At 43.5% G+C, this 26,108-nt stretch overlaps 3 protein-coding genes across 12 annotated transcripts; 2 read left to right on the plus strand and 1 right to left on the minus strand.

Annotated features, from left to right (window-relative positions):
- Nucleotides 1–65: 65 nt before the first annotated feature.
- On the minus strand, nucleotides 66–5,218 carry LOC110980988 (uncharacterized). 3 transcript variants are annotated; one of them, XM_087146100.1, is made up of 3 exons: nucleotides 5,065–5,218; nucleotides 3,025–3,131; nucleotides 66–1,494 (listed from the first exon to the last, which is right to left on the minus strand). In XM_087146100.1, exons 2-3 carry the CDS (start codon nucleotides 3,059–3,061, stop codon nucleotides 593–595), a joined length of 939 nt encoding a protein of 312 aa, XP_087002226.1. In that variant the 5' UTR covers nucleotides 3,062–3,131; nucleotides 5,065–5,218; the 3' UTR covers nucleotides 66–592. The 3 variants fall into 3 exon arrangements, with proteins under 3 accessions (XP_087002226.1, XP_087002225.1, XP_022093797.2); XM_087146099.1 differs by having other exon boundaries at nucleotides 3,025–3,136; XM_022238105.2 differs by having other exon boundaries at nucleotides 3,025–3,207.
- Nucleotides 5,219–5,810: 592 nt separating this feature from the next.
- LOC110981010 (interleukin-1 receptor accessory protein-like) lies at nucleotides 5,811–14,567 on the plus strand. 4 transcript variants are annotated; one of them, XM_022238137.2, is made up of 8 exons: nucleotides 5,811–5,888; nucleotides 6,351–6,511; nucleotides 6,912–7,187; nucleotides 8,193–8,433; nucleotides 8,904–9,037; nucleotides 9,946–10,110; nucleotides 10,309–10,440; nucleotides 11,162–14,567. In XM_022238137.2, coding segments are annotated over exons 1-8 (1,626 nt in total). In that variant the 5' UTR covers nucleotides 5,811–5,886; the 3' UTR covers nucleotides 11,677–14,567. The 4 variants fall into 4 exon arrangements, with proteins under 4 accessions (XP_022093829.2, XP_022093830.2, XP_087002153.1 ...); XM_022238138.2 differs by having other exon boundaries at nucleotides 5,874–6,016; XM_087146027.1 differs by having other exon boundaries at nucleotides 5,884–5,994.
- A 950-nt stretch (nucleotides 14,568–15,517) lies between these two features.
- Nucleotides 15,518–25,890, plus strand: LOC110981040 (uncharacterized). 5 transcript variants are annotated; one of them, XM_087146033.1, is made up of 8 exons: nucleotides 15,518–15,680; nucleotides 15,994–16,185; nucleotides 17,683–17,985; nucleotides 20,540–20,816; nucleotides 20,970–21,103; nucleotides 21,764–21,925; nucleotides 22,986–23,126; nucleotides 23,914–25,890. In XM_087146033.1, exons 2-8 carry the CDS (start codon nucleotides 16,005–16,007, stop codon nucleotides 24,660–24,662), a joined length of 1,947 nt encoding a protein of 648 aa, XP_087002159.1. In that variant the 5' UTR covers nucleotides 15,518–15,680; nucleotides 15,994–16,004; the 3' UTR covers nucleotides 24,663–25,890. The 5 variants fall into 5 exon arrangements, with proteins under 5 accessions (XP_087002159.1, XP_087002156.1, XP_087002158.1 ...); XM_087146030.1 differs by having other exon boundaries at nucleotides 15,519–15,680; nucleotides 15,994–16,191; XM_087146032.1 differs by having other exon boundaries at nucleotides 15,680–15,763; nucleotides 15,994–16,191.
- Nucleotides 25,891–26,108: the final 218 nt, after the last annotated feature.

Raw genomic sequence — 26,108 nt, forward strand, 5'->3', positions numbered from 1 at the left:
GATCCTCAGGCTGCGCACCAAGGAAACATTGGACGTTCAATCAAACAGGAAAGATAAAGATCAAGTTTTGAGGAATGCTGCAATTTGAAATTTAACTTTTTGCACAAATTGCCGACAAAATTCACCCTGCAACTGTTCCTCACGAATCTATTTACATCAAAGCAAACGATATAATTGCATCTTAACCCAAGCCGAGAAAACCGTAGATTAAATTGAAGAGAACAAAACTTACTTATACAGTAAAATTATAAACCATATATTGATATTATGCCATCATCGGGCTTTATGTCAAAAAGTATAATTTTGTTTTAAATGCTTCAAATCTTTATTACAAGAAGTTTTTTCTGAGTTCAGAGTAAAGGGAAGCTGTTTTGAGGAAAACGTCCAGTACACCAACGCCAAGGCGCCGCTGCCAAGCATGCTAAATCTGAAAGGTATAGGTCGGGTGCTTTCACGGACTTTGTCAATTCTCAGTGTCGACTCAAAAGCTGCCGCTAGGATGTAGCTCTGCATGCCATTTTAAAGCCAAGTGTGAGTAGGTTGAATGAAGGCCCGACTATGTCTCAGTGGTATGAACGAGCCTTGGTGGCCTTCACTGCAATGCGTAAGATGCCAGCGAAATTCTAACACCTGCCAGACTTATCAGGTGGAGCACGTGTTCCATTGGTAAAGACAGCAGTGCTCGGACTTCCAGGTCAGGGTGGCACGCCCTCTCGTGTTTCTTGAGTGCCTCCTGGCTCTGCCATCTCTCCTTGCACAGCAGACATTTGTAAGGGTTTGCGAACATTCGTTTGGGGCTCAGGTTAGAGACACTTATGGCCGAAGATGCGCCTTCCTGCTTGTCCTCCGTCGTTGCTCCCCAAGTTATCTTGTGGTACAAGGTGTTCAGATGCGCCATGAACTCGTCCACCTGTTGATCACGGACGTAGGAGCGGACCGCTTGTCGGGTCTTGAGGACGGCACTGTCATTAGACTTAGTCTTGCAGTCTGGATTGTGTTTGCCGTGGATGCGCTGGTGGCGCTCCAGGTTGCTCTTATGGCTACTTGCGTAGCTGCAGATCCGGCAGGCGAATTCCTTGACGCCGTTGTGGACGCTCATGTGCCGCTTGAGCAGCGCCTTGCGGCAGAACACGCGGCCGCAATGTGGGCAGCCGTAGCCGGTGTCGTGCTGGTGGCGGACGTGCCTCCGCAGCTCCGACTTGCTGTTGAAGAGGCTGCCGCAGCACTCCAGCTGTTTGTCGCGGCTGTGCATGGCCTGCCGGTGCCGTTCCAGGTTGGTCCGGCGTTTGGTGACGTACGAGCACTCCCCGCACCGGTGCAGGACGGCCTCGACGCTTGTCTTGCCGGCGCGAGCGCGCCGTCTGACACGGTCCACGCGGAGGTCCTGAGCGAACTCCGGCCAACCGGGCTTGGTGTCTTCGACAGGGGGTGGGGTTATGACGTCGAGGGCGGGGAAGGAGGACATTGAATAATTGATTGGAGACTTACACGTGTCTGTTGGTAGAGAAACAAAGACACGAGAGTGCATGGTTTGTGTTAGTTTTTTTCCTGCATGCCCGCCGACTTTCCTGTCTGTCTTCTTGCCCGCTCGCCATTACAGATTAAAAATTTTCGGCCAAAATAATTTTCTGTATTTGCCAATTTTCGTTATTTATTTAACCGTGTAGTTTAATTCGTGCTTTCCTGCTTACTATGATCAAAAGCTGATCGGGGGAAATCGTCTTCCTCTTAAAAGGAGACAAACATTAGACAGAAACAAATAATCATTATAATGAGGAGAAAGGAGACGAGTTTGTTGGTATAGTTCCTTCCCTTTCCTTCATAAAGCGAGTAGGAGAGACCCCAAAATGTGTCAAAATCCCTTAGAAATTCCACAGAAGGATACATGACAGAATCCAGAGATCCCCCCCCCCGACCCCCCGAAAACAAGTTTTGCCCCTGAACATGTTGGTTCTGGATCTGACCTTGCCAGTGATTGGAGCAACCTGTTTGAAACGCAATGTTTTTCCTAAGAATCCCCTTTCACCAAAAAAGGTGTCTGTCAATATGTGGTATTGCAACCATCTACGCGGCAAGTTTACAATTTTACGTGTAGCCCCTTATGAATAAAAAATGAGAAGGCATAGCTTTTTTTTGGCTGACAGCGCACTGTACTCTGACAAGTGAGTCCTTTCAGAAAACGCTTAATTGAAAAGTGTCCACGGTCTTCCAGACAGTGAGTGCGTTGCTTACAGAATATTGTGCCAAAAGTTACATCTTTTGTGTCGCTGGAAAGCGCCGTTTTGTTGTCTGTTCCATAACAGAAGGTTGATTCTTAAAGCTTTGGTTGTTGTTTCTGGACAGAAAGCAAAACATGTTGTCGCGGAAACTATGAAAAAAAAACCCCGAAAGCTTTGTGACAATGATAGATGATAGGGGTCTGTCTGTTGTCTTCGACAGGTCGCAACAGGGTCGCGTGATGTCTGTGCTCACAAAGGTTTATGTGGATCATAAGCCAGCGTCGAGATATTCCTGTGTTTCAAACAGCGATTCTGAATCGGCTCTGTCAGAAATTAACACCTTGTCAGAATGTCCATGCTTTTAAGGGAGGCTGATCTTTGCGTTACGATTTTGCAGCGGTTAAGATCTGTGATGTCACTGATTCAAATGTCATGACAGTACTGTGGTCGTCCATTCATTAATGAACAACATAAATGCAATCTGGACAGCTCAGCTATAAAAACTGAGCCCAGATTATTTGAAACTCAAACTATTGGCCTTGCAGGTGAAACGTTACATTGGCTGCACAAAACTCAATATCCTGCAAACTTGGATATCAATCGGTGTCAAGATATCAACACCAAAGCGGCTGTTTTTGCTGCGCGCCAGTTGCTAAGTCGGTGGCCTTTTGTATAAAGGAACACTGAGTTGCAGCTTGCTACAATTGTATCGTTTGCCTAATATTCTTTCTTTTGGCCAGGTTCTCCATGAAAGCAGTATTTACAATATTTGTGCAGAAAATGAGAAGCAAGTGATTGGTCTTACCTGCATCAGTACGTGTTAAAGCTGTGTGACCAGCCATGATGCACGCGATGAGTTGATGTCACAGGGTGAGCGACAATGCAAGGGACGACTGCAGCTCCCGGATGCGTCTAAGCTTAAAACACCATGCACTGATTAAACGGGTCTGGCGGTCAATGGCACTTGCAGTATTTCCTCGACGTGACGCTGATTTGGTGCAGCAAAATTACAAAGAGCTGGGTTTTGCAGTACTTGGTGGTTTAAAGGAATATACGGAACTGTTGGGAGAGAGCCCCTCGAAAGGAGTAACTTACAGGGCTCGGGCCGGTTCGACACAAAGATCCTTTTATCACCAAGTGAAGGCCATTACGTCTCATTCATTGCGTGGTGGATAACAATAAATATACTAGAAAAGTCACTCTTACTCGGGTAATGGCCCAGGGCAGAAAAAGAAATGACACCACTTTTTGGATAGCGATAATTCTTGTAGAGAAATGGTGCACGGCCGAACAACTTTTAAGTCATGTTTCTGATCCCAGCTCCTATCAAACCTTCTGGAACTAATTTTCACTTTTATTCTTTAAATTTCTGCTTTCTGTGGTATCTTTTATTTGTCTTCTATTTTGTCTCTTTCGTCGGTTTCGAAATCCACACGCTTTTGAATCAGACATTAACCAAAATTGGAACAAACTGACTTAAAACTAACATTGAAAAACAATTTGCGACCAGTACAGGGTCTTTTCGAGGCCCTAGTACTTTCTGACATGCCGAACGTTCAGGGCCGATTTGTTGATTTTTTTTAACGACAAACAAATCCATCGGAGCGTGGCACAAAGTTGGCCTTTCAAAACAGCCATTTAAAATAGATCTGCATAAAAAGACAACGTGGCATTCTACACCGCTGTCAACACAGTTAATCTTCTTTCTCTTAAAAAACATGTACAGCCCGTCACAGTGAGTGAATCGACTCACGGATATCTTTTCCTTTTTTCAGAATAATTACTCTCGCTGTTGTTGCATGCATGCAACTTCGCTTAGCCCGAAAAATGGCAAAATCGGCTGGGGGGGGTCTTCAGGGGAGGGGGGCAACAGTTAAACGCGAGGAGACCCTCAAATCCGCATTATGCAAATTGACCCGTCGTTACGCCTCTGACCACGAGGTCATATGCCTCGTCTACCCCATGCGTACCTTGAAAAGCGTCAGGACATTCAGCTGAATGGGCAATTTAATGTGCAACTTATTACAGCTACCAGACTGAACCTCTTTTAGATGGGCGCTGTCCTACTGTATTTTCCATTTTCGTGTTTAGCTAGCTTTGTACAACACGCCTTGTTGTCGCTAGGTTGTCGCAAAAGTGGAACACTGTCTGTCATTTTTTTACTTGTTTGTTTGGGTTACAAGTCCCTTTTTTCACTTGATGAGGGAGACAGAACTTTATAACACGGGGGGGGCGCTATTTGTGTGACCCATCATTCCCAAACCAGGCAAGTAAAATCCATATCCCTGAAGTAGCGAAACTCTCCACTGTTGATGTTCATGGAAGTTCCACAAACTGTCATTATCAAGCTTTCTGAAGACACAGTTTAGACATTGGATCACTTTGAAGCCTAAGAAAAAAGTGAACGAGAGGAATACTTGTCAAAAATGTTATTTACCATCTTCAGCCTGATTGTGGAATGTTGGATCACATGTGCTGAGTTTTGCAATTTGCATATTAATGTTTACACTACGTCAGTCGTATTAAAGTTCTCTGACAGCGTTATGAGGAAATAGGACACTTTTGTGGCCTCATAAAAGCTTGTGTTTTCTTGCAAAAAACTTTTGGTTACAAATGCACCGAAATGCCGAAAGTTCGCCCCCACAAACTCAGCTCTACCAATCAAAAGGAGTTACGACTGTGAGAACAACCCTTTTTTGTGTTCGCGAGAGGCGCTCATCCGAGGACGGACTAGGGCTAAAAAGAATTCCAACACAATTCTGCTTCACCTCGGGCTACCGCGTGACGGATTGGCCCCTCAGATTGGCGAGTGCAGGGTATCATTGAAACGCTGTGCTTTCATTACCTGTTGGAGCAGATTCTTTTTTCAATAACAGGTCCTGTCTGTTCCTGCTATCAATGCAGGCTTGTTGACTGTTTGCCACAACTCAACCATGTCCTTAAATTCCTGTGCGCAGTCTCTCGCGGCATCCACCGATGACCCTTGATATTATTGTGTGTATAGGTGGGTGCGCTTGTTCACGGTGTGGAAATATTCGCAAAAAAAACAACAACGTCACAACCACACGCGGAGCCTACCAGGAAGGTGTCAACATCATGCTTATTGGTAATTTGACTGTTATAATTTTTAGGCATAGATGGCTTATACGGGTCTTTTCTTTTTCCTCGATTCAACCGAAGGGTGGAACTGGAGGAGGGCCTTGAGAGACCATGCCCCCCCCAAAAAGCCAATAAGTAAATAAATAATTACATAATCTAGAAAGGCAATTTATTTGTTCTTTTCGTGTCTCTTCCTTACAAAAGCGTGTAAAGACCCCCAAATGTGGCCTCACCCCTCAGAAATTTGAAGGTCACACGAGGTTACATGAAAAACAAGCAAACAAACAAAGATCTGCCCCTCCCCCAAAAGAGATAAAGCCCCCCACTCCCTGATAAATCTAGTTGTAGGGCAGTTTGTAAAAGTTGGTAGCTCACACGACCCTCCGCCCACCCCCCCTTTTTGTGAAGCTCAAGTATTCGGTAGTCAACGCATGTTTATTTAGAGGGCGCTACGCATAAATCGCAGTGTTTTGCGAGGGCGCTAGACATAAACATGCGGATGTGTTGTAAGGATATGAAGGACGCACTTCACTTGAAACTAATGAATTGATACTGAGTGATCGTGTGCATGTAAGTTCCTTCCGTATAAAGATCACTTCATTCTGAGCTTTGTTTAGCCAAAAAAAAAAAAATTATACCAGTTGATTTTGACAGTTACGAGGACGTGGAAGCGTGGGTAGGCATACTCCGTATAAAATGTGAGCGTTCCCAAAACTATGAGTCTATTATTATTAAGTAAAGTGAACCTTCTCGACGTTCGCATTGCATCATGCCAGCAGTAGGGGTTTGGATGACAAGCAAGCAATCCATTTTATGCACAACCCGATGGAAGAAGTGTAGGCCTACCCGTAAACGTTAATCTGCATCCATTTCATTACATTTTCCAATTCAAGCCATCCTCTTCTCACAGAGTGTTGCATTATAGATTTGGGGTGAAGGTATTCACAAAACTTCGAAGTTTAAAGCACGGCAGAAAAGAAAAGTTTTTGTCATCGACGTGCTTGTCTAAGATCGTGAATATTATTATTGCAGGCGGCACAAAATGTATGGAGCAGCCGTGTTACTGAGCCTGATGGCTACCGTGACAACGGGCAGCATTGATGCTAACAATCTGAATGTTGGTAGGACCTCTTCAATTTCTGTCGTGACATCACCGGGCCCGCCAACTTGCAAACTCCTCAACGTCGAGGAGGGTAAGCTTTGTGGCAAGCCACTCCGAGCCAAAGTTGAAGTTGAATAACCCCCGTCTGAGTTACAAGTCTTAAAAAAGGTGTACTTTAGCACCAAGATTACAAAAGGCACCTGATGTTGCCTTTACAGACTGATCTAGCAGGTGGAAAAAAGCCAGTGGACCTCTGTGTGTTCGACTCATTGGGTCGTCAGACTACCTATGCACCTCACGTCATGCCACACTGCTTGTACACCACAAATTTACTCTATGCACATTCCTGGTAGAAGAACAAGATTTTTTCTTCCCTAGTTTCGTGTCAAATTAATTTCAGTTTAATGTTTCCCAACACTTTTAGGACTAGTTGTGCTGAGCCCTGTTTAATCGTTATGGCTTCTTTCTTTTCTTTCTTTTTTTACCTGGAGGTCTACCTCTTGGCTTCAAATCTCCCCAAAAAGCCACAGTCGTCACCGTTGTCCATCAGCTTTATGTCACCTTAGACTGCCCGAGCCGAAACTTTTGTAGTATCAGGTGGCTGAAGGGCGATACTCCGGTACAAGTGAATAATGATATCCAACTTGACCAGTTCAACCAGACCTTGGAAATCCTCCGGGCACTCTACAGCCAGGCTGGCAACTACACCTGCATGGTGACGGACGGACGGCACACCATCAGTCGGACGTTCCAACTTCGAGTTATAGGTGCGTTCCGCAAACTTGGCTCGTAAGTAATAGCCCCAACCCTCCCAGATCTTACAAAATCCACCAGGAGGTCATGTTTTTGTAAAGGATTGGATAAGATTAAGTTTAGCTGCCATTGCTTTTCATTGGGACTGATTTTTTTCCCCTGAAAGTTGAAAAAACGAGGATATGCCCTTGAGTTCCTGCACAGTGTAGAATTTGGAAGGATTCCGGAGGGCTCTTCAGTGACGGAAATAAGGGGGAAAAATGATCAGCAAATGATGCTAATCAAATTGTGTTTTGATTAGCAATTTTAATAAATTAAATTGACTGGCAAAAACAAACGCAACAAAGCGTGTAATGAAAATTTTCATTTTCAAACCGTTGTACTGAATATGTTAATCAGGCTTGTAGATTGCTGCTCCTGCGTCAACCATGGCAAAAAATGCTAATCGTTTTCAGATTTGTCTCGTTTTTTTGTCAAAAATATATCGCATTTTGCGATGCAAATCCAGTTATTTCCATCACTGCTTTTAGTAATTGTGCACTGGAAGTAGGGCTAAACAGTATTTGCAAACAGGTCGTAGTGAACTGCGAACAGATCCAATTCTCCAGACCCGCTAAGCAGACATTTTTACTAACAAAGCTTCAGGCTAAGCACTTCTCTGCTGAAAACCAACCACAAGATGTGCACAATGTATGTCAGTTTGGTTGGTACCCTGTTTCTGCTAATCTAATACATTAAATGCTTAACAACATTATGACATTAGCAACTTCATGGAATTGTGCTCAGTTTTCTGAATTTTATCCTCTAGCCAGCGTTGTTCCTTTGTCGATCTAAATCTCCCCTGTTGCTCACGAACCCAACCTGGACCCAATTTCGCGACGCTGCGAAGGCTCCGTGTGCTTCATAGACACCATCAGCTGATATTTGAAAGCCACACTCAAACCACGTAACCCTGCAACCGTTTATCCATATTTCATCCACTTTCTATGTTCAACATGGCCTTAAATATTTTCCTGCAGAGACACCCTGGACCATGGAGCCTCTACCCTTATCTGCTGACACCTGCATAAATCAGACGGCAGGTGTTGGAAGTTCGGCAGAATTCTTTTGCTTCTTCTTTGCCGGCGATAATAGCAGGGACGTGGAGCTCACTTGGTACAAGCGGGTGGTGTCCGGAACATGGGTACCGGTCAGCTCCCTGTACACCAAGGAAACAGAATATGAGGAAGTGGTCGACTACACAGAGAAAAGAGAGTACAGGTGGGAGGTGGTTATTTTTACAATGGTCCAACAGTGGCATCGTTAGATAATGAAATCCACGCATCAGGCTGATTTTTTGTGAAATAAAACTGTCAAGTGGTTAATGGCATGTTAACTGCACAGATGAGCGAAGGAGGAAGTTTGCGTCACCAAAAGGCATCGCTACAGCTTTTATTGTATTTCCAGAGTCAGGCCTCCACTAGATTGCAGGAAAAGAGTCAATTGATTGGGCTGTCGTAAGCTTAGCACGGCATAGAGCCTTAATTGATTGCACAGCTGTATTGTGCACTATACCAAGTCAATGAAGGTAGCCTCTGATATGGAGTCTATGCATAGCAACATCTGTGCACGCCCAGCAAAAGTATACAGGCCAGTTAAATTTGTAGTTAGCTTACCTGGTGGGGTACGCAGCCTTGTCACTAGCTTAAGGCAAAGAGAGAGGCCACAGTCCAAATCATTGTCTTTTACAGTGGAAGTGGCCTGAAAGAGACGGCTGGAAAGCATCTGTACGTCAGGCAAGTGACGGAGGAGGCCTATGGCGATTATCGACTTGAGGGGAACAACAGCTACGGGGCCAGATACACACAGCCCTTGTCTCTCACAGGTACAGTTGAGTACTTGAAACGGTTGTGGGGCTAGTAGTTGCCATGGTAATGATGGTGATGATGATGATAACATTAGTGGTTGCCATGGTAACAATTGTAGTGTTGGTAATGGTAGTGATTGTTGCAGTTATGACCGTGACAGTATGGGGTTGTCCTGCTAACGATGGTGGTGGTTGCTGTGGTAATAACAGTGACAGTATAGTGGTTGCCATGGTTACAAAGGCGATGGTAATTGTACTGAATGCTGTGACATCCGGTTCATATTAAAGTGACTTTGTCACTAAGGCGGACGCGCCACGATTTGCAGGCTCCCACTGGACGATCACTGAACTTACATGTTAACTTTCGGTTCCATTTTCCATGTGCACAGCAATCAATGCATATAAGTCTATGTGCAGTGCATGTACAGTGGGCGTGGTTTCAACTGAAGTGATGTCCGGATAGACAGTGACATTGTAGTGGTTGCTATGGATCTGGTGATCCTGGTGATAGCAGTGATGATGAAAAGGATGACTGTTATTGTGGTTTTAAGAAAATGTGAAGATACAGTGCTGGTGAAAATGACGGCAATAATGCGTGTTACACAATTAAACCCGCACAAATTTTGTATAGTTACTACAACAAGGTAGTGTTCGTTGCTTACTTCCAACAGACTGTGTTGAGGAAAGTTTGTTCTCCCAAGCACTTTGAAAGGAGTCTGTGAAATCTACCCAACTCTTTTGAGGTCCATTTTTGTCATATTTATTTACTGTAAACGTAAAGTAGATCTTCAGATTGTATGGACTATATTGAGTAGACATCCAAACTCCCTAATCCCATGGATATCAAGGCTGAGCAGTAGGCCCTCCCAAATCTATGGTCTCTTTCAATACCCAGTGTATGCTTTTTTGGTGTGTCTTCCCTTCAGCCCCTCCGCCGGAACCCATGGCAGACTTGACGGCCGTCATAGCAGCGACCGTGGCCGTGGCTTGCCTGCTGGTTGCACTGGTGGCGATGGCCGTGACCTGGCATTTTGTCAAGCTGGACGTTAAGATCTGGAGGAAGAACCGCTTTGGGGCCTTAGAGGACGACGGTAAGTCGGCTACGAATCATGCACTTTGTCAGTCAAGAAGGGGTGCATTTGAAAGAAAAACGTTGGGGGAACCTTGTAATGTTTCCCACTTTAATTAAACCCTGTCACTTTTGACCTAATTTCACTTTGTTTCGCACTGACCCAAACTTAGCAATACGCGCTTGAACATGCAAATTTGAAATGTGCCTGCTTTTGCAGACGGGAAGACATACGATGCGTTTATCTGCTACGCTGACGAAGATCTACCATTTGCTCTGGACATCCGTGAGAGGCTCGAGCAGGCTGACTATAACGTCTGCGTCGGTGATATTGATTTCACACCAGCAACAAGTAAGGCCCAATTCGTTGTATTTACAAAAGAATTCTCCGATACCGCTCGGGGTGGTGTTAAGGCTGTAAAACCTTGATGATGGGATTTCACCAAACGGGTTCAACTTGGGTCATTCAAACTGGCAGGTACTCATATTGAGAATTTACACTTGTACTTTATAATGATTGTTTTCTACCAAGATCTCAGAAGGCATTCAGCTAAATAGTACCCGTTTGTGATTTTTGCATTTTTTGTCATTTGGGAGCAAAGAAATTGCTCTGATCCTCTGATCTGATTGCTCTGATGGTTCTTGAAATCCTCCCCATTTGAGGTTTGAGCTCTGTCAGAAAAATGTAACATTTTGAGAAAGTGCACAACATTTTTTAGTGTAATCCGGTAAGCCTGCAGTGCCTGTAACCTTTCTGTTGACAAAGTTACAAATTTTGCAACAATTTATTGGGTTTCTAGAAGTCTCAGGATTCATCCAAATCTGTTGTGTAGAGCTAGTTCTAGGTCTTCACTCTGTTGGAAATATGCAAAGACATGCAGACAGTAGACCAGGCCATAGTTCGGGACGCCCATTTTGGATACAGACTTTGTCACATTTTGGTGTGCTATTTCTGATCTTCATTGTTTGCCCACCATGCCAGTTGAGACGTAAAGAATGTGGTAGTTGATTTTCCCTTTAATTCAGAGGTCACTGATGTGAGATAACTGGATTTTGGCTTCCTTTTCTGTCAGCCCTGGTTGAGGAGATTATTCTGGCCCTAAACACCAGCCGGCGCTGCCTAATTGTCATCTCACCTGATTTCATTCGCGCCCGCCACAGCGCCATCCAGGTGGACGTCGCGGCCGACCAGTTGCTGCACCGGCAGATCAAGATCGTGCCCGTGGTCTACCGCGCCATCTCGGCCACCGACCGCGAGGAGATGCCGCTCCTCAGGCGCATCCTGACCAACGTGCGGGTGGTGCAGTGGGACGAGGAGGCGGCCGACCGGTCCACCAAACAGCTGCTGGTCCACATGCCGCCCCGCCGACCAGCCGTGACTCCACCCCAGAGGGAAGGGATTGAGGAGAGGAACCTCCTGCGGTTGTCGGACGGAAACGTCAATGGGCAGGCAGACGGAGGTGCACCCCCCCATCTTGACATCGCCGTGGGCTGTGAGATGAACCGATTTTTGAGGGACATCGCAGAGATGGAGACCAGACATCATCATGCAAACCAAGACCAGAAGGAAAATGCCTTGCCGTGTTGATGTTTATCGACCCGACAAATAAAGGAGTCCATCATTGCCAAGACCCCAGCTAGCTTTAAACATACTTATTCAAAGGTGCTCAATCTCACTTTTAATTCCCATTTTTGAGTGCTTTTTTGACTAAATCCCAATTAACCCTCCTATGCTGAAGTCACTCTTTGGGTCACTTGGTAAACACCTCAAAGAAGCACAACTGTATCGTGTTGTGCATTGCACCAACATGCAAGAGAGTGACCTTGAGCACTTGTGCATATTTGTGCTGTAAAACCAAAGGAGGGTTAAGGTCGACAACCAATTTTTTTTAGACCGTGAAAGAGGTCAAAGTTTCACATAAAAACCAGAAAAGTTTTGAAAATCAGCTGGTAGATTTACCAACTGTTCAAAAGCCACCCACCTGCCCGGTTCTCAATCATTGCAAACGGGTAAACAGGCAGAAGTGTTTAACAGGAGGGGGGTATGGCTCCCCCCACATAAAAAATATCCACCTTTTTGGACCTTCCCCAACAAGTTCAGCTCCCCCCCCCAAAAAATAACATTTGCTTCCTGGTTTCACATGGAATTGTGCACACTTTGACAAATGGGTTTAGTCTCGAAACATACCGTAGGATTAAGTATGTGCCGAACAAAGTCACATTGAATTTTGATAGTTTGTGCCTTCCATACCCCTGTCACACAGAGTCATTGCGATTGCCTTGTTCAGTGCAACAAGCTGTCGTTGACTAGGTCACTAGGGTTTACGCTCCAGGATGTCACCGTTTCAACAATGAAACTCCGGCTTGCCAAAATACTTGTACAATCCTTTTTTTTTTCCTTTAATGTGCAAGCTCTAAAGGTTCTTTGTGTAAGGGAACTTTTGGATTTGCATTTGGGTCTTCACGAAATTGTTCGATTGTACTTCAGTATCGGTTTGGATGTTTTTCTTCAGATAAAGGAACCATGTTTCATGTTTGTTTCGGTAACAACGTTTTAACACGACACTGAGCCGGTCTTCAAATGTCACTCCAAATGTTTACTGTCCAGTCCTCGGCTCCTTGTTGAAGAAGTCCAAAGTTCAAGTCAGGGCATATTTCTGCGGTCACAACTTTGTATTTGTTCCACACAAAGTAATCAAAACTCCCCCCCCCAAGGATAAATATCCATGTCAGTTCAAAAAAAGTTTGCTACACAAGGCAAGAATAAAAGAAAAATGGCTTCTTAGCTCCTTTATTTCATGTAAATGTGATGTATATATATGCAGAAAGTACATGGAGGACCATTTCAGTTTGCGACGATTGTGACAAGATGTGACGAACGCGTTCTGGTCAGCCAGTAGTGATAAAGAGAGATGAAGAAACTCAGTGAAAGAAAAAGGAAGTTAGATTTCTTAGTATGGTCTCTTAACCATGATACATGCACATACATGTATGTTATTAAAGGCCGCCATGGGAGATAAATATGGAGACACTTTCAGGTTCTCTTTTAAGATGCTTTGAATATTTTTGTATAATAAATTGAGCTATCTATGTGAATGACAGAGCCTTTGCAATTAAGATCTCTGTGTGTATTGTACTAAAGATATATGTAACTATATTTTTAATGATGTATATTTGTCTACTGTGTGAAATTGTTAAACTGCAAGTTACCGAGCCGTATGATTATTTAAATTTAAGTCACTCCTAGCACTTTGTTTTTAAAAAGACCCAACTGTAGTCATACAATTTTTATTAACTCTGTAAAGAAATAATACACATTACTGTTTTCAGAATTTGAGATATAATTGCCTCAAAAGGGAAAAAGGAGACTCCAAGGCAACCACTGAAGTCCATTCTCACTGAATGTACAAGATTATGCTTTGCATTTTTTTAAATTCTGAATGCACAATATCTGAACTTGCCATGTAAATGGAAACCTGTCGCATTTCAGAAACATTAGCTTTACTTCCAGCGATATCTCTGAGCTCCAGCCTCCTCGGGTTCATTTGGCATATTAAAGGGCTCCACGTTGCCACCTTTTTCTGTCACCTTACGAAAAAACAGAGCTTTGCTAAAATCTTTTAATCAGTGATAGGCTTACAATTGGTTGCAGGTGCAGAGACAAAAACATGCTGGGTGAAACGTAACTGCAGTTGGAGGATAAGTGCTGTGTAGCAGAAATCATTTCCACATTAATGTGCGAATTCCCTCCCTTTCTGCTATCATTAGTGATATAAAAATAACCTATCAAACGTCATTACAAACTTCGAATCTTGGGGCATGTCTCAAACCTTGCTTTTATTCTGTCGAAGCCTTAAAATCCGCTAACCATGCGGATCAACAGACTTCAAACCTTGTATTTCACGTTATGTTTTTTGATACTCCCCAGGCTGAATTTTGCAATTGTTGCGTATGAGGATTACAGTTAATTTAACATGTATTCAGTTGGAGCCTACTGCTGTCTTTGTAAGTGAAGCCGATGTTCCGTAAATAGCCACGAAGTGAGCTTTGATAGGATAACTTTGGACATGCCAACGTCAAGCGACATTGAAAAAGATTACGCCGCCATTGTTGCTTTGTGTGTGCCTCTCGCGTTTGTGTCTGTGCTTGTGTTACTCAGAAATTACCGGGGGAGTCCCTACCTATTGTTATTCGGTATAGTTTACCCATTTGAGGTCAACTCAACTGGGGCGTCTGTATGCGCAGATTGTGTCAATATAGTTTACGAGAAGTGGATTTATATGTTAACGCGATAACCTTGAACAGTGACTTGTTACATCTAAAAAATGGTTCATAAGCTTTGCAGTGGTACTCAGACTTGCTTCACTGCTTCACTGCACTTACGAATGACTGGACACCATGTTTTTTTTCTTAATTTTCCCAGCAAAGTCTTGTTCCTCGTTCTGAAATAAAAGCCCCCCATGGGGCATACGACGGTCATTTCTCGTTGATTAATCCCCTTTTCTCTCAAAGTACACGTGTAGAGGATTTGCATGTCATCTGGCAGGCCAGGGCTTTTGTTCAACATCGTATGCACAAAGTAGGTTCCCTTACGGAACAATAGAACTGTCTTGCAATATAGATGTTCGAATGATGGCAAATGACTCTGTTCACCCTCGATGAACTTAATTGCATTATCCCGCCGTACAGTGAGTTAGCCCCCCCCCGCAACCCAGCCTCAAACCAGGAGCCATTTTAGTCGGGAGTAGCAGCTAAGTTTACCCCCCGCCCCGCCCATTTTTACCGGCAGCACCCGGATTGTCACCATGCAGTGAGAGTATAATTATTTCACACGACGTAATAATTTCTCGCGTGTAACATTTAACTTTGCTAAATTGGACCTCGCGTCGTAAGCTGGAAAGTGTGCTTTTGATTTATGGAGCTAGGGTAATTTTTTTTTTCGGATCTTGCCTTGCATCGCACAAATTTGGTCCTTTTAACGCTTTGGAAGATTTCAGTTCAAATTCAAATACGACGGGGTCACGTTTTCAATCATGCTCGAAGTTATAAATTCAGTAGAGATCTACAGCTCAAAAGGTATACCTCAGACTTCCTGGTAAAACGGGGTAGGCAAAGACAGGCGTCTGAAAACATATTACTTGGACTGATCCAAGCAGGACATGATGTGTGAGTGAGCAAAATCGGGTCCTTGTGTTGTGCAGTGCTCAATTGTGTCTGACAACACAAATCTTAAATTTTAGATAGTCTATACACCATGATCGGCCTCCGCTGATAGTAAATCACTTAGCATTCTGCTTTTGTGCGCCAGAAAAGTTTCCATAGGAAAATTAGGGGAGTGAAAATGTTCTCCACCCCCTACTTTTCGGGGAAAATGGAACAGTCGGTTTAGCACGTGCGACACACGCAGTGCGCGCTAAGTGGGGTGGTATCAGCTCAGTGACTTTCGTCAAGGACTTTCCTGGAAGCAGTCTTGACTTGTTTGGTTGTTAAAAGTGCCTCCGGAAATACGAATGAAGGCAGGCATTTCTGGTGCTAAGCACAAACAGTGTCATCAGCGGTTGGTAGTATGAATTCAACAACAAATTTTTGTGGGTAAGATTTTGTGGCTTTTGCGTTGAAACATTGAAATTTGTTGACAGGCGGTGCAACTGCAAGGTGTTGGACTACTCACATTTGTACGTTGAGCCTCCTACTTGAATGGCTGTATGTGTTTTCTGTTAGTAGCGAACTTTTCCCCCATGTTCGCGAGCTTTAGCCAATATATGTCAGAATGTTAAAAAAGCTCTGCTTCAATTCGTTTGTGAATTGGTCATGTTTTATCGAAGACCAGCTTCAAGTTCAGGAGGAAGTTGGTTTTAGGAGGCGCCATTTCGTTTTACAGCATTTGTTCTCATTTCCTGTACAGGCAGTGTTTATATGCCAACGATCAGTTCCTTCAGAATGCAGGGGAGAGGTGCCACCGTGGCTGAAGAAAACAGGACGAAGAGCCACGGCAACTGTTTGCCATGGAAACCTGCACATCTGTTCTTCCTTCTGTTACTGAGCTGCTCTTTTGGGCGAGGTGGATGTATAAGCTGCCAATTGCATAACAACAATGGTACAGGTACAGTGCCTGAAAAAAGTGAAACACTGTTGGATATTGTTCTGTTTCATAAAATTTGGTTTGGATAATCTAGCGGTGCATTTTAAGTTCAGAAAGATCGTTGGCCATTGGACTTCTGGATTTAGTTGCTTGGATGCGGTATTGTAAACAGGATATTTCTGAACTGTGAATTAGCGCTGTGTATGAAGCAGGACAATGATTATTTCCCGGTTGTGATTGCGCTGAATGAATTAAATAGCCCAGGGAAGAATGACAATTTTAGTATTTTGCACTCAACTGTGGCTGCTTTGGATGAGTCCCAGTCTGCCACCAAACTGAACTTCAACAGTTTTTGTGAGTAAGCGATAATTCTTGGTAACTCTTGGCCTGCACTTAAAGCCAGTTTTTTATACATGTATTCATTGTCAGACCTTAGTTGATCTTGTGTAGTTTTTAGGGCAATCAAGGGACTCCAGGGCACTGTGCCTGTTGAGTCCTAGCCGGAGTGTCTTCAATTGTAACCTGTAAACTAGATGTGTAACCCGCCTGAAGGGCCGGATGGAATTAGTTTCAGCTTGGAGGTCAAAATTCAGTCCTTGATTTGAAGAATGGTTGAACTTTGTAGTTCAGTGCACAAAAGGCCTTTTAGTGTAGCGTTGACTGTACTTTGCATTTCAACCCGGAATTCATGGGGTGCAGTGCTGTTTGGTTATGTTCATTGTATAAAGTCTGATGCACACTGTTGGTGGTGGTTCTCCACAAATATGATAGCGACTGGACAAACTTGTATTTGAGCTTGTAATACTTTCAATAAAAATTTTTTCAGAATGTATTCATTTATTGTAATTTTTGGACCTTTTTTAAAATTTGGCACGGGGAAGTATAAAAGGTATATAAAACTGTTTGAAGGCCATGCCGTTCACCCAGTCGCAGAAGGTTAGAAATTCTTTTTAAACGACATACCAGCTTTGTGGAAAGCTCTCTAAAAAGACATCATCGATCACTCCTCATTGCTGCTCGATACACCGATTACTCGCACTAAGACTTATGGACATCGTTCCTTCATGCATTCATCACTATCGGTATGGAACTCTCTTCCTCACCATATCCGAATTATCAATAGCAAAAATGAATTTAAAGCAGTTCTGAAAACTTACTTGTTCCATTTATTGTTCTTAATGGTTGTGTCTTGTAAAGCGCACTTTGTTATTATTATTGTTATCAGTCATCAAAAAAGGGATCCAAATGAAGGTGTGGAACTTGTGCAGGCTGGAACCCCTACTTCCCTCAGTCACCACCCAAGGGGGCTGTTCCTAGCTCCCACCCCACCCTCAGGATTTGAAAATGATGAAAGTACGTTGGAATTACCCCCTTTCCACCATTGATGGTTTGTCAGTTTGCTGCCGACTTTGCCTCCCCGTCTTTGCCCCTCCCCTTGGAATAAGCTACAGACATTACCCCCTTCCTGGTAATGCCAATGTGTCCACCCCTCTCTCTCTCTCTCTGTCGTAGGTACGCACTTAGCTTTTATCACGGCAGGCACTGTTAAGCAACATGTCATCTCCAAGGGCTTTCAGAGCATCTCCTGTGCGGCTGTCAACTTCTGCCGCATACGATGGTACCGTCTCTCAGCAGACTCCCACACGATGGAACCCTACCCTTGGGACTTGGGCAATTTCACGATCGTGGCACCGGTGGATGCCAATCAGACCCTGCGCTTTCAGTCCGCTGACGACGCGGCAGAGGGATCCTACGTTTGTGTCGCCTCCAACGGAACACACCAGATCAACAGATCCACCCATCTGACAGTGGATGGTGAGTATTCTTCGTTTTCATATACAAATTAGGGAAGTCAGGCCGCAATGGCGAAGTGGCTCTTTCCTCGCCTTCCACCTCTGCGACCCAGGTTAATTTCGAATCCCACCTGGGTCAGCATGGGGATTTGGTTTTCTGTCCCTGCCTGATTCTTTGGGTTTCCTTCCCACCTCTAAATCTGAACATCATTGTCTTCTTAATGATCACTTCATCCTTTAATTAGCGCTGAATATGCTGTTGGATGAACAAATATAAATAAACAAATCAATGAAATTAAATTAAATATTTTCTCTGGAAAAGAACTGTTGTGATATTGTCACACGGCCAGTGTGAGCCTACAAGATAAGATATGATTGTAGAGCTATGTGTTATTCTGCCATCTGACATTTGTATGTTCCCTGGTCCTAACTTACAGAATTTCACTGATGTATTTCTACTTCAGTGGGTTTCTATTTTAATGGAAAGAAACTGACCCCAATGTAGGATTTTTCAAGGTTTGGGGTTGTTTAAAAGAAGAAAGTTTAATTTGGTTCAGGCAAGAAATCCAAACAAAGCAGAACTCTGTGCCAATCTTCCTTCCTGACTGTCAGGGTGAACACTTTTTTGTTACATATGATTAGCTTGACATGTACCAGCTGGAACCTCACAGGATTTCCTGTTTCCTTTACTGGTGTCTGTGATATGTTGTTGCTGGCAGGAAGAATCAAGCTGTATCGTATGTTTTATCGGAGTGTCTTATGTATTCACTTGAATTTAACCAAAGTGCTGTGCATGTAACCAAAATATATAGATTTACTGATCGCACCACAGTGCCTCGCATGCAAAAAGATTAGTCTTGGTTGACAAAAAAGGCGTTGTCTTCCGTGTTCAAAATGTCTGTCAGATCCTCCTGGGAATTAAAAAAAAGGTTATGCAGGGTACTTTCTTCAAGTTGAACAATTTCTTCAGTAAAAGCAACACTCGCTAAATGATCTGAGAGTCTCCCAAATTGTCTGACATTCTTTTTTTTTTTCTTTTTTGAGTTTACCAACTTCCGGGATACAGAAATGAAATAAAACAATTGATCATGATGGAGCCTTTTGAAACTCTTGAATATTACTGGCAAGTCAAACTCAAGTGAGAAGTTAAATGCATGAAGTAAGTCAAGTTAATTTTAAATTTATATTTTTCTTATATAACCACCCGTACTCAGCAATGGAGAGAGTCACATTGTGAAATGATGAAATGTTACTCAAAGAGTACAACTGTTCAAAACTCACTGTTGGCCAGATATATATTTTCCACTCATGAATTTCTCGCTCTTCTTCCCCAACATCAAATAAACAGAAAAATTGGCTTCCAAAAAAAAAAAAGACTTTTTATCCCCAAGGGATATCCACACCCACAGACAATTCCTCTCCTTTGTGCTCCAGTAAATAGAATCTGGATATTTTCAGGAATATTATGATAATACCACTGGGGTGTGTTCCTAGCTAGCTCTGTGATATAGTTGAGGTTCAATCAGGGGAATCTCCATCCAAAATGTGCAACGACTCAGTCACACCCCTGGCATAAGATAGGGCCATACCTGATAATCCCTTTGCCCATAGGATCTCATGCTGCAGTGACAAACTAGTATTTTTTTACCCCGCCTTTTTCCGTTCTGATGACAGTGTTTATTTCTTTGGTATCTCACAACACCCCAACACTGTTAACAGTACTTGATGGCTGTACATGTAGATGTACATGCACCTGTGGCTTTTTCAAGAGTCCCACCTGTACCCAGTGTCTTATCCAGCCCTCAGTGACGTGCCCCGAGGACAAGCAAAACTTATTCAGGGCAGGCAGCTTTTCCTAGTGCAGGATCGAGTTACAAACCCAGATGAATTATGGTCCAGTCTGGTCTAAGTATGACCATTTAATTCTGAAAAGGATATAATTGGGTTAGGTTGTGACAAATAAGTAAACATGTGTTGTTGTTTTTTGTGATAAATATTAATTTTCATTTCCACTCAAAAATTACCACGTTTTTCCTGCCCGTATAAAGGGGTGATTATCAACTCCATGCGTTGTTACAGATTGTTCATCAGAACCAAAATCTGCCGTTTACTTTAGAAATAAGTTCCTAATTTAGCCTGAACTTGAAGTTAAGGAATTGTGCCTGTAGGTAATGGTTAATAAGTGGAAAATGAACTGACACAAAATGAAACAAAACGAAAGTTTAACTTGTAATCTGCCACTTAACTTGAAAGTAGAGATGTGTCTGTTTAAATGGAGATATTGCTATCTTCTAAAGAAGATGATGCTATTTGGGGATGAAATGTTAAATAGGAATGCCATACATGTATTTTTTTCCGTGTGGGGCTTACTGCTCAGTTTCTGCATTTAGTACCCTGACGTTTGACTTTCCCTAACTCAATCCAGCTCCATTTTCTGCCATGGGAAACATCAATTCGTTTTATGCAGTGCCACGCGTGATGGAATATTTCCAGGCTGCTCACAGGAGTGAATGTTTAAAAGAGGTTCTCTGTCACAGCCGAAATGAACCCTTTTTCCCCCCCCCCCTGCATGGCAGTGAGGTATTGGACCGGCGACCCTCTGCAGCTTCAACACAAGCTCTGCCACAACCGCACGGCGGAGGTGGGCCAGAACGTGACCCTGTTCTGCCAGTTCTATGTGGGCCTGGAGGTGCGGCTAACGACCGTCTACTGGCGCCGGCCCAACACCTCCCTGCCGCAGGAGCAGTGGTCGGGCTGCGGCCAGGGCTGGGACTGGCTGGGGATCGGCGTGCTGCGGAAGGTCTCCCACTACACCACCTACCACATGAGGCTCATCCAACACATGAATGACTCGTAAGTCTAGCGTCCCCCGCTCCTTCCCAAGTGTGTTTGTCTTATAATAACCGTTTCTCACCGGAGGAGCCTTTGTATCTTTCTAATATCTTGCCTGATTTTCTGTAAATGATTTCGTTATCTCATCTTGCCGACTTGTTTTTGAAAATGTAGTGGCAGCGAGACACCCTGGATCGGCAGCAGGCTGGATATCGTCAATGTCAGCGAAGAGGCATATGGAATTTACTGCGTCATTGCCAACAATGGCGGCCATTGGTCACGAGACGTCCTGATGCTCAGCCCCCCAGGTGATTGGATAAGACTCTCATAATTGTCATGAATATTCCCTTCAGAATACCCTACTCAAACTTCATTTACCTATTGAGACCAATTCACTTACCCATTGGATCCAATTCAATTCACATACCAATTGGATCCAATTCAATAACCAATTCCAAAACTAATTGCTTTTGCTTGGCATCCAGTTGGGTTCAATTGGTTCGAATAGTAAATTTGAATCTTTTCTCAGTTGGACCATTTCAAACCAATTGTAACCAACTGAAGAACCAATGAAAAAACATTTCAATGCCAATTCCAATCCAATTGAGTCCCATTTGAAAAATCCATTTGATGGGGGAAACCAGCAGAAAGCATACCAATTGGAACCATTTGATTCCCATTTGACATTCCAATTGATTGGGTAAAATAAACAGCAAAGAAAAAAAATGCCAATTGAAACCAACTGCGTCCCATTTTGAAATCTCCAATTGATGGGGGAAAACAAATGGGACAGAAAACATACCAACTGAAACCAATTGAGCACCAATTGATTGCCAGTTGGAACCAATTCATTTCAATTAAATCCAATTCAAAAATCAATTGGTTTGAATAGGCCATTTTTAGTAGGGTACTACCACGAGGCAAATATGTTCCAAAATCATCGATTAAACAAACTGTATCAATTTCAGATGAAAAACCGCCGCCCGTTGTCCGGCACTACCAAGAGCTGCCCTGGGTAGTGGTGGGATCAGCTTTCCTCATGGTCAGCGTTTCTCTTCTGGTGTGGAAGATGGTGGCGCTGGAGGTGAAACTCTGGTACCATGGCCGCTATGGGGACGATGAGCAGAATGGTGCGTCCATGTGGCTTTTCCGTCAACAGAAATCAAATCGGTGAATTTCAGTAAAACCACGGTGGCATTTAGTTCACATGCCTCTGCAGGTGGACGTACAGTGGTCCGAAATGCTTTTGTGGGATCCATTTCCTATTTATTTTTGGTTTTTCAATTCTGGTTGGTAACTTTTGTTTGTGGGTACTGCTGTGTTGTTTTTTTTACTTTGACTTGGGCACCACTAAAGTTAGTCACACACACCGCGTTTAGGAGCAGATCAAACGTGGCTGCATCCGAATCTCTTGTCTAGAGCTAGGTCTAGGTCTTCGCTCCATTAGAAATGCGTGGAGATGCGTAGACAAGAGACCTAGCCGTAGCTCTGGAAGCCCGTTTCGGATACGGCCAGTGTTGTAGTCAAGACCAGTCACAAGACCAGACACAAGACCAGACACAAGACCAGTCACAAGACCAGACACAAGACCAGACACAAGACCAGACACAAGACCAGTCACAAGACCAGACTCAAGACCAGGCACAAGACCAGACACAAGACCAGTCACAAGACCAGTCACAAGACCAGTCACAAGACCAGTCACAAGACCAGTCACAAGACCAGTCACAAGACCAGACACAAGACCAGTCACAAGACCAGTCACAAGACCAGTCACAAGACCAGTCACAAGACCAGTCACAAGACCAGACACAAGACCAGTCACAAGACCAGTCACAAGACCAGTCACAAGACCAGACACAAGACCAGTCACAAGACCAGTCACAAGACCAGACTCAAGATCAGACTCAAGACCAGTCACAAGACCAGTCACAAGTAACAGGGTGAACAATGACAAAAGGAATGCTTTTGCTGCAGGTCATTTGAGTAGCTTGTGACTGGATTTCAGACTGGAGGTCTTGTGTTGGTCTTTTGCTAGTCTTATGTTGGTCTTGTGAAGAGGTCTCGACTACAACTCCATATATAAAGAGGAGGGGTTGATTTTCCTTTTTTGGCAGCTGGGAGGGAACCTCATTTTTATTTTAAACTCATGCGAGTACCTTTTGACGGTTTTGTTAATCCTCTTTTCAGACGGGAAGTTGTATGATGCCTACATATCCTACAGCTGGTCAGATGGCGATCGTAAGTTCGTCCTTCAAGTCGTCATGCCTTATCTTGAGCAGTACGGCTACAGGCTCTTCGTCCCCGAAATACACACAGTACCCTCCAATGGTGAGGCTCAGTTTTCTCCTGTCCGTTACTGGTCTTGTCATGAATTTACCGTCCACTTCAAAATTATCATGAAAGCTCTTTCTACTCTGTTCATAACCCAGGCCTTTCTAAAAATGTCAAATTATGAACGCCTTGTAGGGTCATTATGTTGGCCCCTTTTTGAGTGTTAATTGATAGACTATGGTGGCGCCACACTTTGTCTATATGTATGCTTTCCTATGGTTGTTAGTAGACCATGGGCCCCCGCTTTGCTCCATTAGGAAAGTGCCCATGTAAACAAAGCTTGATGCCATCAGTGCACTGAAAAATTGCCTGGGTTAAATTAAACGGAGCGAGGATGAAAACTGCAACTACCCCAATCGTTTGGGTTGTTTCAGCCCAATTTGGGTGATTGAAATTAATTTCTGGTTTGTTTTAACCAAGCAGTGGTTAACATCCACTCATTTTGTTGGTGAAAAATGAAACAGAAAGTGATTCTCATCCCCAAATTGGGTTAACACAGCCCATATTTGGGTAGCTGCAGTTTCACCCTTCCTTTGGTTAAATTTAAACCCAGGCAATTTTTCAGTGTCTATAGGCCTATTTCTTGAGTTAATTTCGTTGAGCTGAGCAAGAAAGTGTAGAGAACCAGTTGCTAGCAGTGTAAGCTGGTAACCTTGATTTTGCTAAGTGTTATACTATGCTGAGCAGCTCTGTTGATGTTGACTCCAGCCCTTCATAATTAATCAAGTAATGCCGTTATCAACAGGTGGACGGTTTTAATCTTTGTCCTTCCATCCATATGTAGTTCTTCTGGAGGAGCTCAGTAAAGCAATGGAGGCAAGTCGTCGCTGCGTCTTGGTCATCACGCCAAGCTACACCACCTCTGAGTATGGCAAGTACGAGTTGGAGCTTGCCACGGACATCATGTCCTCCAAATTGTCTGAGCGGGTCATCCCCATCTTCTTGGGTGTGTCTCCATTTGCTGACCCGTCACCGCTGTACGGCTCGGAACCCTCGCTGACCTCCTTGTCTTCTGATTCGTCATTCACCACGCCATCCTCCCTTTCCGGTTCCTCGCAGCCATCTTCACTGTCATCTGATTGCCAAACTGATGAGGCACATCCTTCCACCTCGGGGACACCGCAGGATGGGATCTCGTCTCTCACGTCATCCCACACATCAGCAAACTCTGGGGCCTCATCTTCCAAGCCGGTCAAGATTAACTTCAACTTCAGCCCGTTGCTTGGACAGCTCATCAAAGTCCTGAAGCCACTAAAGACTGACAGAATAGAACCTTACCGTCCCTGCAATCACTCAAGATTCCTGAAGAGGTTGAGACTGCGCTTGCCAAAGCCCCCTGCCCAGCGGGCCGAAGACATAAACCTGCGTCAAGATGTCATCATGGAGACAATGTCACAAACCAGCGACCTCGTGGACAATGAAGTACTGCCTGACATGCGAGAGGAAGATGTGGGTTTCAGAATGCAGACTCTCCCCAGGTTGTACCCAGTTGTACCCAATGACAACACACAGAATGACGGCATATACATGTAATTAAGTGAAGGTATGCACCCAGATTTACCCATGTAGTGCTGATCCCACTTCTGCCACCAACCTCTTGATTTCAGTAATCCATGACAGATTGAAGAACCATGCCAGTTATGACAAAAGAGGTACTTAGACTGACAAATAGCCTAAAATTTGCTGAGAGATAATCATCAGTGAAATTTTATTCAGCAACGTTTTGTTCATATTTTCATCTGGAGGGATGCCTCAGAGCTGTCATTTTTTAAAGGAAAATGCGGAACCCCACCATTTTCATGCTTTTTGGGAATTGTTATATTATTCTCTACCTTTCAGATTCCTGCAAAAATTCAAACGTAGGACCCTTCAGAAAGTTAAATACAGTTCTCAATAATCAGTCACTGTGCATAAAAGTCACTCCATTCCCGACCCTAAATGTTGGATCTAGAGCAGTTAAAGTGAACCATGAAATATTCAAACCAACTTTAAACTGAGATGTACAGGTTTTTTTCTTAATGAATTATGGAATGTATATTTCCTATCTTACACAGAATTAATTTGAACTTATGTATAAATACGTCACATTGTATATTTCTATGATTTATCATCATCGTGATTTTGGCCATTGCAAGTACCCAGCTGTCTATAAATACACTTGGTCAAGAAAAATGTAGAACATTATGTTGCGCGTATAAAATGTCTTGCATTTTAACTTAAAAACTCAAAATATACTCCAGAACGTAAAGTTGCAGTGTGTATGTTACATTTAACTCATTGCTCGTGAGATTAGCTAGAATTTTCCCATTGGTCAAGTTGCAGTAAGATGCATTGATTATGACAAAGTTAACAGCAAAAACATAATTTCTGTGTTACAATGTACTTTCTAATTCTGTTCTCAGTGATGGTTGATTGATATTAGCGTGTATTGGTTTCGGATTAGACATCTAGTCTACGCCAACAGTTTTCATTTGACACAAAACCCTTTAGTTAAGAGACGATTAAAGTCAAATGATATACTTAGTTTGCAGGTGCATGCAGTCATTCGGTTCAAATTAAACATTTAGAACAGTGTTTTAGCTCAAATAAAGTTTTGGTTTTAGTTCCTTATTGTGACGTGTCGATTCAGGCTTACCCATCAGTGTGGACAGTTTAAGTCATAATTTTTTGTTTTATATTTCATGCACACTGTTGTTTGTAATGTTTCAAAGTTAAATGAGTTTGGTCAAAATTAATTAAAACGAATACATTTGTAAATTGGTAGGCCTGTTATTATTAGTGTCCCTGCTTTGCTTGAAACATTGTGACTTCCAACTGGCTGGTTTCATATGTCAGTGGGAAAGAAGTTGAACCGAGAATTGCCCGACAAATTCATTGGGCGTACGGATATCGCTGTTGATTCGCCGGGACTTGTTTTCCAGCGCGTCTGATCGGACGGCCACGACAGGCATCATGACATCGTGGGCGTGACTCATTGAA

The sequence above is a fragment of the Acanthaster planci genome, linkage group LG14 (assembly GCF_054643075.1).
Source record: "Acanthaster planci isolate LZ-2023a linkage group LG14, COTS_SCS, whole genome shotgun sequence".
Classification (NCBI taxonomy): Eukaryota; Metazoa; Echinodermata; class Asteroidea; order Valvatida; family Acanthasteridae; genus Acanthaster; species Acanthaster planci.

Coding starts and splice junctions, on each gene's coding strand:
- LOC110980988 (XM_087146100.1), bottom strand. CDS start 3,061: ATGGCTGGTCACACAGCTTTAACACGTACTGATGCAG. Junction 1,495..3,024: donor TTTAACACGTACTGATGCAG/GTAAGACCAATC, acceptor CTCTACCAACAG/ACACGTGTAAGTCTCCAATC.
- LOC110981010 (XM_022238137.2), top strand. Junction 7,188..8,192: donor GTTCCAACTTCGAGTTATAG/GTGCGTTCCGCA, acceptor ATTTTCCTGCAG/AGACACCCTGGACCATGGAG. Junction 8,434..8,903: donor ACAGAGAAAAGAGAGTACAG/GTGGGAGGTGGT, acceptor TGTCTTTTACAG/TGGAAGTGGCCTGAAAGAGA.
- LOC110981040 (XM_087146030.1), top strand. CDS start 16,005: ATGCCAACGATCAGTTCCTTCAGAATGCAGGGGAGAGGTGCCACCGTG. Junction 16,192..17,682: donor GCATAACAACAATGGTACAG/GTACAGTGCCTG, acceptor TCTCTGTCGTAG/GTACGCACTTAGCTTTTATC. Junction 20,817..20,969: donor ATCCAACACATGAATGACTC/GTAAGTCTAGCG, acceptor TTGAAAATGTAG/TGGCAGCGAGACACCCTGGA.